This window comes from Phocoena sinus, chromosome 10 (genome assembly GCF_008692025.1).
Source record: "Phocoena sinus isolate mPhoSin1 chromosome 10, mPhoSin1.pri, whole genome shotgun sequence".
NCBI lineage: Eukaryota > Metazoa > Chordata > Mammalia > Artiodactyla > Phocoenidae > Phocoena > Phocoena sinus.
In genome coordinates this window covers 38,617,819-38,632,343 of record NC_045772.1, presented here as the reverse complement: position 1 = coordinate 38,632,343, position 14,525 = coordinate 38,617,819, and the positions used below count along the sequence as shown (strand labels likewise).

The window sequence follows — 14,525 nt, the reverse complement described above, 5'->3', positions numbered from 1 at the left end:
TCACTGCTGTGGCTTCTCCCGTTGCGGAGCACAGGCTCCGAACGCGCAGGCTCAGTGGCCATGGCTCACGGGCCCAGCCGCTCTGCGGCATTGTGGGATCTTCCCGGACCGGGGCACGAACTATTGTCCCCTGCATCGGCAGGCGGACTCTCAACCACTGCGCCACCAGGGAAGCCCTGGACCATATTTTTTTTTTTTTTTTTTTTTTTTTTTTTTTGCAGTACGCGGGCCCCTCACTGCTGTGGCCTCTCCCGTTGTGGAGCACAGGCTCCGGACGCGCAGGCCCAGCAGCCATGGCTCACGGGCCCAGCCGCTCCACGGCACGTGGGATCCTCCCAGACCGGGGCACGAACCCGCGCCCCCTGCATCGGCAGGCGGACTCTCAACCACTGCGCCCTGCGCCACCAGGGAAGCCCCTGGACCATATTTTTAAAGGCAACTCTTCCTCGCTCTTTTTTTTTTTTTGGTCAATGATTATTGAATAAGCTCAAGATCCTGCTCTAGTCATTTCTTCCCTATACCTCTGGGTGCATTTCTTTTTGTTTTAGTGAATCTCTAAATTGAAATTGGAGACCACTCACTGATAAATTAACCATTTTACATTAATTTATGAATACCTGATACTATTTTCATGGCATGCCTATAAGACAGGCTAAGTAAGTAGTATTTATAGTGGATAAGAGTTCATGCTCTGCAGTCAGTGCCTGGATTGGAATCCAAGCTCTGTGACTTGCTAGTTGTATAACCCTGGCAAAGGCACGTGCCTCCTCTGAGCCTCTGTATCTTTAACTGAAAAGAAACACACATTAGCAGTAGCCACCCAGAAGGTTGTTGGGAAAAATATTTGAAAAGACCCATATGAAGCACTTATTAGAGTGTTGGACACACAGATACTAAAAAAAAAACATTACGGGGCTTCCCTGGTGGCGCAGTGGTTGAGAGTCCGCCTGCCGATGCAGGGGACGCGGGTTCGTTCCCCGGTCCGGGAGGATCCCACGTGCCGCGGAGCGGCTGGGCCCGTGAGCCATGGCCGCTGAGCCTGCGCGTCCGGAGCCTGTGCTCTGCAGCGGGAGAGGCCACAACAGTGAGAGGCCCGCGTAAAGAAAAAAAAAAAAAAAAAAAACATTACGGTTGCCCCTGTGCCCATACTTCAGATGAAGAAGCCATGATTCAGGCAGATTAGATGAAAAGGGCTGAGAAAATTAGTGAAGAAACTGAACTAGAACATCCGTGTCTGACCTCTAGTGCAAACTGGACGTGACTGTAGGAAATGCATACCATAACTGAGTGATACTATAGAAAAAGGCTAAACCCGTAAAGAAAAAAACATTTTAACTATTTACACACAGATAGATAAAAATCAAGGCTAATCTTGTAGACAGTATTATGTAAACCAATAAAAAATTTTTTTACCAGCAAAATAAAATAATTCCACAAAGTCCTGTGCCCTGATTGGTTAAATAAAATTCTCAACTTGAAGTGTTATCAGCTGGCTAATTAATTGTTTTTAAGTTTGGAGAGTCAGTGAAATAGTTGTTCACAAAATCCAGGTTTATAATCTAAACTTAAGTAAATTAGCAACTGTCTCTTTTTCATTTATTGGTATTAGTATATGTTTTTGAAAATAAGAAAGCAAATAATTAACCATATTTAACTGCCAGAGCCCTGGATCAGCCTAGGAATTGGCTTTTCTTTCATTTTAAATGCCACCCCCCCCCCCAAGTTATTCTCTTTTAGTTTTGATGCCTTTATCTTACAGAGGAAGAAGCGTTTGTAAAGATAGAAATTTACACCACAGGAGAGAACTGTAGGCAAGTCAAAGATTACTTGGATATTCTTTAAATAACTATGTTTTGCACAATGACAAGTTGTTTCTTTTCACCGCTTGCTGTTTGTAATCCACAAATTGACTCTATGCAAATTTTCTTTATAGCTTCCTCTTTTTAGTGTGACAAAAAGAGCTATGCTTACATTAGGGGACATTATATAATCAGACATTTCCCTGAGAAGTACCCATTTCAGTGAGGCACCTACATCTACGTTTTGCATTAAAAAGTTCCATCATAAAGTATGGCTAAGACTGCTCCTTCCCATTAAGAGGTAAAGAGGGCAGGCTTCAACCACTGCCTGAGCTTGAGGCTGGCTACATAGTTGCTACTGAGGATTTGAGGATGTGATTGCTGCTTGGGCCTAGGAGAATATTCAGTGATGGATTCAGTATTGTAAGGATAAATATGGTAACATAGAAAATGGGCCAACTGCCATCTGATTCAGCCCATGTTAAGAATTTTTTGAGCGCACATTGAAAGGTTGATACGTTAAATTTTTATTCTGTCTCTACTCCTAAACATGACTTTTTCTAGCAATTGCATAATGAAATCATTTCTCTACTACATGTGTATAAATTTTAACTTTGGGCATTTGCTTATCTCTTAAGTTCCAGATGTTGTACAGAACATACAGTGTATGGCAACTAGCTGGCAGTCAGCTTTAGTGAAGTGGGATCCACCCAAAAAGGCAAATGGAATAATTACACATTATATGATAACAGTTGAAAGGAATGCTACAAAAATCTCTCCCCAAGATCACATGTATACTTTCATGAAACTTCTCGCCAATACCTCGTATGTCTTTAAAATAAGAGCTTCAACCTCAGCTGGTGAAGGTGATGAAAGTGCATGCAACATCAGCACGCTACCTGAAACAGGTAACAAATGTGAAACAGGTAACTGATCTGAAGCATGTAATTTACCTGAAAGAACTAACCTGAAACACAAAACTGTTCCTGGACTGTGTCCTACGTTTGTCAATAACCTTTGTAATCTTTATAGCACATTTGTCTAAAACTTTAAAAGAAATATTAAAAAATATAACACATACTTTTTCATCCCACATGTTACCTGAGGGCCAGCTGTGTGGTCCATTGAACCACCTCCATAGCAATGGGAGGCTGAAAGGAGGAAAAAAGAGAAAATCTGCTTCATTGTGTTTTTACAAGTATCTATTTCTTATTATACAAACACCAAACTTACTGAACTATGTTTTATTGTAATTTAAAATAGGGAATGAATATGTAACATATACACACACACACACACACACACACACACACATATATATATCTTCTTTTTAATTGATTTATGGCATTCTTGATGCTTCCCTGAATTCCAAAGTTGCAGTGTCAGACTCAGTTTCATCTACTTCCTTCTCTTTATACCAGCCTTCATCTTTTGTATTATTGGAATAAAAATATCTAGGTCACTAAGCTCTAGTCTTTAAAGAGGAAAACTCTTACTCTCTCTAACAGTGATCCACCCTAAGTCATAATCTCTTTCATCTTCTACCTTCTCTAATATTGTACCTCTTCATATAAATGAAAACCTGACTCCTTCCCAATAACACCACTTCCCTGGAGGTCCTCCCTACTGGGGACTGTAGGTATTGACATAATTGTTTACCTCTGGCACCTCTGGATCCTTATCATTGAAATATCTTTTTACTCTTTCCTCCTTTTGAAATCAGCATCACCCAGTTTTACTCTACTTTTCTATCTTTGAGGCTATAAACCACAGAACTTCAAGACATGGTGTACCTTCTCTGATTTCAGTATCTTTTTCTTCTCATCCTTTCAAGGCAACATTTCTTGAAACTTTAGTGTCTTACCTACTCATCTGGAATGGACGCGTTGCAACAACAACTATCGCTTGCTCCTTACATCGCAAGGCGTGTCACTGTAACTCATCTTCCAGGAGATTCCCAACTCTGAAAGGACCCCACTGTTTGTTTTCACTAGATGCTGGCTGATGAATAGTGCTGGAGAAAATGTAAATGGTTCTATCTTGTTCACCTATTCTTTAACTCTCCCAATTGCTCCACAATCTACTCTACATCCCTGTTTACACTTAATCAATTTTCCATAGGAAAATTCTACTCTTCCTCTGAACATGGTCTACCCCCACTATCATCCATCTTTGATGTTATTATTCATTTTACTAATAGCATCAAAGAGAATTGATTTGCCTTCCTTCAAAATTTACCGATATCTCTATTTATGCTCTCAAGGTAGCCTCCCTTGGGAACTTCATTGCCTTCCTCTTTTCAGGAATCTAACTGCTCATTTTTGTTTCAAACTCGTGTTTCCTCTAGAACATAACTCCATCAATTTAATCTACTTTCTCTTGCATTTTATCTTCTGTCTCTGTCTCTTGCACACACACACACACACACACACACACACAAACACACACCAACAGCCACACAAATTGTTAGAAAGTTTCAGCTGAGGACCTGGTTGGTATATCAACCCTAAACATATTCAAAATGGAATTTATGTAACATGAATTCTCCTTCTCTTCCTCACTTTTCTGTACCTGTTCTTTATAATCAGTTGAGGATCAAGCCTCATATTCTTATGTGATTTTTCCTCCCATCTCTCCTACATATAATCAGAGCTTATCAATTCAGTCTCTGCCATGGCTCTGCAATTTGCCCCTTCTTCAACTTGACTGCCCTCATTTTATATCAGACTTGTTGCTTCCTGTAGTAATACCCAAAGGGGCCTTATCACTCATACTCATTCAGCCTGCCTGTCAGTACCATCTTTCCACCCACTTATTTTGATTGAATTGGCCCTAACATACAATTTAGAGCATTTATGTGTTAGCTGTTGAATTTTATTACCTGAGGGGTAAGAAGTAGACATGGAGATTTAAGTATCTGAAGCATAGAGGTGATAATGAAAGGTACTATGTATAAGAGATGGCCCAGAATACTCCAAATGTTTTACCTATTCTCGTCGTGTACAAAATATAGCCCAGAATTCATCACCAGTTAGATTTGACTTCTGTTTAGCTTTTCATTCTTTTGTTCCTCCACTGCATCTCTTCATATAACTGATACCTGTAGCCAAACTTTATTTATTCAGCACGTTAGATTTCATGTATTCATTTCAAAAGACATTTATTAAGTACCTGCTATGGGCTAATAATTGATTAGATTCTCTTCTTTAAACTTGCTCAATACTTTTCACCATCAGATTGTCCTACTCCCTTTCTACGTCACACAAAATTGTATTAGTTCTTAAAAGCCCAGCTTAAGTGTGTGTGTGTATGTGTGTGAGTGTGTTTAAGTCTTCAATGACATGCTAAGCATTAAAACTACAGATTCCTAGACTTCACCCTAGACTTGGCTGAATCATAGCCTCAAGAGATGAAGCCCAAGAATCTGTAGTTTTAAGCATCTCTCTGATGATTCTCTGTAAATTTTCTGAATTACTGGACTAGATTACCCAGGAATTTTGATGGCAGGTGATGTGTAGCAGTGAGGACAGGCAAACAGTGTCAGAGAGGCCCAGAAAGGGGTAGCAGGTGTTTCCTCAGTGGGTGGGCAGCAGATCATTGCTATACAGAGTCTGAGAGAAGGAAATATGTTCAAATGCAGGCAGGTGGTCTGCATCAGGGTGGTCTAGTACCAGGTGAAATGGTCTTGATCATTGGATGGGAGCTGAGTCCTAGAGAACTGGCAACGAAAGACAGGACAGTAATTCTGAGATAAATGAGAGGTTCAGAACTCAGAGAACAGGGCAGAGGACTCATTATTATTGATTCCACTGGTACTCAAGGTGACTGCTCAGTCACAGAAATGAAGCAGAAGTTTAATTAGTAGAACAGAGATGCATAATCAAAGTATATACACTTGATGTAGAGCCACCTGAACTTAAGGACAGATCTTTGTTAAAAAAAAAAAATCCTTTAAGGATTTGAATTAGATTTTAAGTCAGGATTAAAAGATCGCATGAATGGAGACTGAAGGAATTCTAAACCAATGAATTAGGAAGGTATTAGGCATATTGTACCATGTATTATGTGCTCCCTTACTACTGAAGACAAATGTTGCTCAAAGTTTGGACTGCTGACTCTCCCTGCATCAGAAGGTACATCCCCGAGGCCCTACTCTAGACCTGTGGAATCAGAGTTTGGAAAATAAAACTCACAAATCTTCCTTTAAACAAGGTATGTGAGGTGAGAGACAGTGCTGAAATTTGAGAACCATTCTATTCCACTGTATACTCTTTGCTTGTGGGGCTATGTCTTATTTGTCTTTATTTTACTCACAGTTCATAGCAAAGAGCCTTGGGCATTCTAGGCACTCAAATTTTTGTAAAAGAAAGAAATGAATTGTTTTCTCATGAAATTCATAATTTTTCATAAGGGTGTTACTCCACTGCAATGTATTATTTCCACACTTTCATCAGGCAAAATTATAGCTATTTTCTCCCAGGCAGATGTAAGTTTTTTCAATTCAGGAGAGTCATTCATATGAAACATGAGTATTAACTGCTGCTTTAAAAATATTTAAATAATTTGTTTATCTTTAAAATTAATTTTCAGATCTAGCATGTAATTGTATTTATGATTACAATTTTTACTAGGTAAATAATTTGCTTTTATCTGGGTTCACATGAATTGTTTGTTGGTAAGACATTAGTAAGAACTGGAGATTCATTGCTCAGAATGGAAGCAGTTTTATAGCTGTTGCAAACTTCTAATTTATGGTGGTCTAAGATTAGTCACAGTGTAGAGTCAGCTGTGAGTCACTGACTCTGTACTTCTCACTCCCTTGCTGCCTAGTGTCTGACCTTAACATTCCTTCCAGGGATTATTGGGTGTTTTTCTCAGTGTAAACTTGGTCATATCGGGCACAGTTAAACATGCATCATAGATTATTGAATTTATGAGGAGATTAGTGTTCAGTGTCTAAACTGGTTCCATTGTCGCAGTCAAACACGTCAGAATAAGGCAAATACAGATGAAGGCCCCCAAACCTAGTAATTTTAATAGCATTTTCTGTCCAAGTATATTATATGTACCAATAGAAATATTATAGCAAGTTCAAGTGCATACAGGACTTAACTTTTAAAATCTCAAATTAGTTCAAAATGCGTGCACTTCTCCATATTATTTTCAAATCTTAGTAAATATGGTGATTTAATATTGAGTTTGAAAATTTGTTCTTTTTTTCTGGAAGATAATTTTACAGTTTGGATTTATTCAACGCTCTTCCAAGTTCAGTAATTTAGAATCAAAAGAGGAAAATAAGCTATATCCCTTGGATGCCCAAAACTTAATTGAGGGAAAGTGAAATACTCAGTTGTGGTTTTTAGGGGTGTTCTTTTCAGCAGTGATTTCTTTATTAGCTTTTTGTTCAGTAGGAGGTATTAGGCACCTAGATGGACCCACTGGAAGTCCACTGAGCTTGCAGATATATTAATGGATCAGCACCGAATGGGAGTGTGTTTAATATCCCTGTTTTTTTCCCCTTCTACTCTTGGTTCTTTCAAATAACTGTGTAGTGTTTAATAGCATATATGTAAACTCTCAGGCCTCTTCTACAAAGCCATGACCGCCGTTCCCCTAAGAATTATTTAAGAAATGTATTTGTTATGTACTTTATTTGGAGCCCTATTTTGTGGGCCTCTGTGAGCAGTGTAGAGATTACTGGGCGAACTGTGATTAGGACAAAATCTAACTTCCATTTACCAGCTTTTTAAAAAAAATAAGATATACCATTTATGAGAATTTAGACCATTCTTAAGTACCATTTAATAGAGTGGATGTGGATGGTAAAAGTTTTCTCAAGGTTGCAAATTAATGTGCTAATTCAAAAGAAGTTTACTTTTTCCTTTGTCTGCATCCCAGCGACATTGCTCTTGTCAGTCGAGATGAGAAGTCAAACATGCAGGAAAATTGTGTGGTCCTGTTTGTTCTTAAGCAAGTGAATTGACACATTCTACTTACCAGTCAGTAATTGTAGAAAGCACAAAAGCCATTATAGTTGCCTGTCATGGATCAGAGAGAAATAGCTATTAGCATTGCTACTTTAATTGAAGTTCAAATGCTTTACAAAATATATTTCATACAGACTTACTTATTAAATATAATACTTTCCTTTAGAGTGAACATCAGGTGAAAAGTATCCTTTATACTTGTGGTATGGTGGACATTTGACCAGCATATACTCATGTAATGCTTACTGAGTCCAGGCTTTGTGTTTGGGGTTCAAGACTCAAGTTTGAATCCCAAATGGCATTGGTGATCTCGGCTCTGCAGGTCCAAATAACTCCACCATTATTGTAAAGACATATCTAATAAATATAAAGCAATTAAACACAAACCTACATAAATATGTCAGTTGTGTGGATTGAAGATTGAATCAAATAGGAATTCAGGAGAAATACCTTTTATGGAAGGCCGTATTGAAGAAGTGGAATAGCAACTGGATGTTGCTTATTGATAGCTTTGGAATTGCTTTATAGAAGTTTAGACTCAGTAACCTAATTAGAAGATGATGATATGGTTTTGCAACTTGAATTTCATAGTCAGGTATACTAATGTTTACTTAGATTTACCTGGTATAGATCAATAAAATAGCTAAGTTTACTACATATTCTTTTTGTTGTTCCTCAATATGCTATGAGAAAATGTCAGTTGTACATATCAAAGAACATTCTTCTTTTTATTTGAGCAATCTTAGATGGTGGAGGTTAGGTAGACCTGAAGATTATGGGTATGCTAAAGCACTTATGGTAAGCCACTCTGTGGCCCCATCGCTATTCATGAAAATGGTGAGATAGATAGAGGGGAGTAAATAGAAATTCCAAGACACAGCAAGGGAAAACACATAGTAGTACAAAGGAATGTAATAAGGGGTCAAGGCTGAGATGGAAGCCTGACTAGAGGGTGCTGTACTGAAAAGAGTATAGGACGTGAGATCGAATAACTCAGGTGGACCTTACTCTGCTTTGTATAGTTGTAGCAGAAATTTGAATACAATATTATGGAAATTGGGTATTCTGCTAAATTTAGAGTAGGAAGCAACATAAATTGACTCTGAAAACAGTGATTTTTTTTTTGGCCCTTTTCCTAAAACCCTGCAGTAATCTCTTCAGATGGAGAAGGATTTGTTCATTACAAATTCACTGAATCTCTCAAATCATAAAGAATAAAATCCACAGTCATTTTAATGGTCCGTAAGGTCCTTTTTCAACCTAGCATTCTCTTCCCTAGTAATGTATGTGTCTCTTCCTTCATCTTTTGAAATTTAGCCTCAAATACCACCTCTTCAAAGAGGATCTAACGTATTTATGATTAAAACTCCTCCCAGCTAGAATTTTCTATGCCTCTTTCTTGCTTTACTTTTCTCTGTTATAGGTATCATTATCTGTGGATCTGTCCTCATTACAATGCATGCTCCATGAGAATAGGGATTTTCCTTTGTGCACTTCACCCTTGTTTTCAGTGCCCAGGAATGCATCTGGTGTACTCAATAAATATAAATACTCAATAAATATATTATTAAAGAATGAATGAATCAGCCAATCAATATACAGGCCTAGAAGAGTGATAGAGACACAGTGAATACTCAGTATGCATACTTTGGGTGCCTGAAGTAGAAACTTTCAGCCACAAAATTATGTTTAGACAATTATGTGGTAAAATGTCTAAGAAAGGCATGTCTTCTGTGGTAAATCTTTTTAATTAAACTTTTTATTTTGAGATAGTTATAGAGTCACGTGCATATATAAGAAATAATATAGGGAACTCCTGTGCTCCCTTTATCTAGTTCCCTCCAATGGGAACATCTCTTAAGACTGCAGTGCAGTATCACAACCACCATATTTATATCAATGCAATCAATATAGAGAATATTTCAGTGAGAATAATTTCTCATGTTGCCTTTTTATGGCCACACCCAACTCCTGCCCACTCTCCTTGTACTTCTGCTCATCTTAACCCTCTGATAGCCACTAATTTGCTCTCCATTTTCTGTAATATTGTCAAGTTAATGTTATATAAATTTTTTTGTACTGATTGATATGTTCATGTAATTTTCTTGTTAATATGGCTTGTCAATATGGTGGATTAAATGGATTGATTTTCTAATACTGAACAAATCTTTGGTCTCTGGAATCAACCCCAGTTGATCATGGTGTACTTCTTTTTACTTATTACTGATTTCTATTTGCTAATAGTTTGTTAAAGATTATCGCATCTATATTCGTGAGGGATATTGGTCTGTAGTTTTGCGGGTTTTTTTTTTTTCACTGTCTTTGTCTAGTTTTGGTATCAGGGTGATGGTGGCGTTAGAGAATGAGTTTGTGAGTGTTCCTTCCTCTGCAATTTTCTGGAATAGTTTCAGAAGGATAGGTGTTAACTAAGAGAAGTCTCTAAAGTGTTAACTTTAGAGAAGTCTAAATGTTTGATAGAATTCACCTGTGAAGCCATCTGGTCCTGGACTTTTGTTTGTTGGGAGGTTTTTTAATCACAGTTTCAATTTCAGTACTTGTGATTGGTCTGTTCATATTTTCTATTTCTTCCTGATTCAGTCTTGGGAAATTGTACCTTTCTAAGAATTTGTCCATTTCTTCTAGGTTGTCCATTTTATTGGCATATAGTTGCTTGTAGTAATCTCTCATGATCCTTTTATTTCTATGTCCGTTGTAACTTGTCCTTTTTCATTTCTAATTTTATTGATTTGAGCCCTCTTTCTTTTTTCTTGATGAGTCTCACCGTCTTTGTCTAGTATCAGTATCAGAGAATACTAGCTTTATAATACAAATCTCTTCTAATTTCTGGAAGAGATTGTGTAGAATTTGTGTTAATTCTTCTTTAAACATTTGGTTGAGTTCTCCAGTGAAACTATCGAGGCATGGAGATCTCTTTTTGGGGAGTTTTAAAATTATGTTTAAGTGTTCTCAGGATGCAAAGTTGGAGCTGAAATGTATATCGAATCAGTTGCAGAAAGTGATACTTGTAAATAATACATTTGTCAAAAAGGAAGTCTCAAGAGATAATGGTAAACTAAAATGTGTTGAATTGATATGAGATGAAAATATGATATATCGAAACGTGTGAAACAGTTAAAGCAGTGAAGAGAGGGAAATTTATAGCATTAAATACATACACTGGAAAAGTCTCAGATCGATAATCTAAGGTTCTCCCCTCCACTAGAGGCTAGAAAAAGAAAAGGAAGATATAGTGAAGGAAGTGAATAATAAAAATAAGAACAGAAATCAGTGAAACTGAAAACAGAAAAACAGTAGGAAAAATCAGTTAAACAAAACTGGTTCTTCAAAAAGATGAAATTGACGAATGTCTAGCGAGCCCGACAAAGAAAAAAAGAAGTCACAAATTACCAATATTTAGAAATGAAATCACTGCAGACATCAAAAGGATAATAAGGGAATAATATCAAGAATTTTATACCTTAGATGAAATGAACTTTTTTTTTACTGGAGTATAGTTGCTTTACAATGTTGTATTAGTTTCTGCTGTACAATGAAGTGAATCAGCTTTATGTATACATATATCCCCTCCCTCTTGGATCTCCCTCCCACCCCCCTCCCATCCCACCCCTCTAGGTCATCACAGATCACCAAGCTGAGCTCTCTGTGCTATACAGCAGGTTCCCACTAGCTATCTGTTTTACACATGGTAGTGTATATATGTCAGCCCTAATCTCCTGATTCGTCCCACCCTCCCCTTGCCCCCCGTGTCCACATGTCCGTTCTCTTCGTCTGCGTCTCTATGCCTGCCCTGCAAATAGGTTCATCTGTACCATTTTTCTAGATTCCACATATATGCATTGATATATGAACTTACTCTTTAAAATCACAATGACCACAGCTCAGTTAATATGAAATACATGATTTGACTAGTCCTACAACTATTAAGGATACTAAATTTGTGATGGTTTCCTTTGATAGCACTCTGGTAGAGAAAAGGAGGGCACCTTTCCATTACCGCCAGATGTATGTAGAAATCCAAATTCCCCACTTGGCCTCTGCTGACACCCAAGGGGAGGATGTTGGGTGAGCATGAGAAACAGGGCTGCCCACCAGGCTTCCACTAAGAAGGATAGGAGTGCCTCATATTCTCCACTGACACGGTGGAGGGGACTTACTACCTCCGGAAGGGGTGAAAGTTCTGGCTCCCTATTTTACCTCACTCTATGAAGGATGGTTTAGGTACCTCACTACCGCCTAGTAAAGGCAGACTAGCTTCTTCATTTGACCTTTGTCGTCATGGGAGGGAGTGGGACCACAGCTTTTTTCTGTAGTTTTTGGGTAGAGTTGTTATTGTCTAAAAGTTTTCTGTCTTGCTAGGCTGCACTGTTTTTTTTCTGTTAGAGGGAGGAGGCTTTTTCTGAGGCTTTTTTAGTCTGAGCTGGTTGGCATTTGGAGATTGCTGGCCTTGGGGCTATACAAGGCAAAAAGACAAGCCAGAGAGCTCACCACTGTGTTGTTCCCTGGGTCGTGAGTTCCCTAGTTGCTTTGCCTTCTCACCACCTTTCAGAGTCTTCTTATGTTTGTTTCATATTTAATGTCCAAGGTTTTAGTTGTACTCAGTGGAGGGAACTGGGAAAATATATCTACTCCATCTTCAAAGCCTGAAGTTCATTTGTGGGGATATGCTTAATATCACGTGTGGTACCCTTTTAAATCCGTATATTCAAGATTAAGTTATTTAATACATATGAAGTACTCTGCCAGAGACTACTGGTAGGACTATGATGAAATAAAATTATATTCTTGTGCTTTTAAACTTTAGAATTACATAATTTTAGATCTTTATTGGATTTCAAAGATAACCCCATTCAGCCATTTCATTTTGCAAGCGTGGAAAATGAAGCACAGAGGTTTAGTGTCTGCTGAGAGTGTGCTTTAACTAATTATTAGTAGAACTCTTACTAATCCAGAACTCTTTCTACCATATTATGGTACTTCCCTTACATTAGAAATTCAACCGATCATTTGTGTTTACTGGAATTAAAATGTTTTTCTCATTATTTCACAATATCTAAATAGAGTCATTATGGAGTGGGGAAATTCAGGTTCATCATACGAATTTCATTAATTTGTACAGGGATATATATGTTCTGAGTATATACATACTTTTGTCCAAATATGGTTTTAAAATTTAGGAAAACTAAATTTCTATTATCAAATACGTGCTTAACCTATAATACTAAAAATACTATGAGTTAATATAGTAAGATCTGTAAAATACTGAAGCCATTCTGGGAAATTTTATACTTTCTAAACACATATCACATTTTTTATCCTGGATCAGTTCCAAAAGTGTAATCTTTGCTATTATGAATTTCTGTCTTAGGTATCAAATTCTAAATTATAAATTTAAAAGTCCTTTTAAATGCAATTCCTTTTGTAAAATAATGAACCTGAGTTACTCTGCATAATTCTCCTTGACCCCACTGATGCTCTAATACCTTTCATTAAGTGGAGTCCAGGCAACCACTCTTTTCTTCATCCCAGCTCCAGCTAAGGCCAGCTGTTCTTCAAGCAACATTTTTATTAACTTATTTAGGAACTGGGGCATATCTTATTACCCTATTTTCCATTCCTGTCTTATGCAGCTGTAGTTGATACTTTTCATAACAGCCTTTACATATCAACCTCCTCCTCCATTTCACCTCATTTTTTTCTTATTCTCTTTTACTTCCCTTTTTAAGTAAATTATGCACGTGTGTGTGCATGCAAAAGCTCCTCTTCTTTCTTTCTTTCTGGTAGCCATACGACTTGAAAGCTTCAGGAATGTGCTCCTTGTTTCTATGAGATTATAAGCTTCAGGGAAAAACATTTACTAATGGTGGAAAAACTCTGAAATGTAGAATAAATGAGTTTTAATGATAGCAAAATTTCATTAACAATATTACATTAATTTAGACAATTTAAAAATGCAATATGAATACAAAGAAAAGGCTTTAAACAAATAGTAGGTTGTGCAAATTATCATTAATCTCAAAATATTACAAGTTTCATGGTATATAAGAAAACAACTTTTGGAGGAAGCTATTTTATAAATATAAGACATGCATAAATAGCAGCCACTTTTAGAATTCAAATAAAGTAACATTTCTTAGTATATTAATGTTATGGTAATTTGAATACTCACCACCTCCTATTCACTGCATCCTTGAATCACCCATTAGTTCGGTGCCTGGATACCTTATTATGAAGAATTACTACTTTAAAGGCAATTTGCAGTGTTAGAAAGATAATAAATGTAATTCCATATGGATCACAATAATGAAATCTATACCAGTTAAAGGATATGTTAAAAAACAGTAGCTCAATTTTCTGACATTTATTACTAATTAAATTAGCCTACTTTAGATAGGATTTTTTAAAAGCGAAGGTTGTTAGTAATTTTAAAAATGTAACTACATTAATATTTTCTATGTATGACAGTCTGACATTTTTAAAGTTTAGCCTGAAATTTAAAACTAATTTTGTATTTAGGATGTTATTACAGAGAAATTATTAACTGTGTGAGACATACTCCCTAGAAGCTGGATAGAATGCTGTTCTTACAAGTACTATTAGAAAATTTGTCTGAAGATTGAACAGTTACCAAAAGAGAATTGAAAGTAGTTGTAGACGTACTTGGACTAATCTGTAAGGCTTCTTTTCTAGTATGGATACATGAGAAATACAATAAAGCTCA

At 37.1% G+C, this 14,525-nt stretch overlaps 1 protein-coding gene across 1 annotated transcript in view; it reads left to right on the top strand.

Moving 5' to 3' along the window:
• LOC116761103 (phosphatidylinositol phosphatase PTPRQ-like) overlaps positions 1 to 14,525 on the top strand; it is a 206,463-nt gene that overhangs the window by 82,666 nt on the left and 109,272 nt on the right. The window contains 1 exon segment of the mRNA XM_032646871.1: positions 2,438 to 2,707. Coding sequence (XP_032502762.1) covers positions 2,438 to 2,707 — 270 coding nt within the window.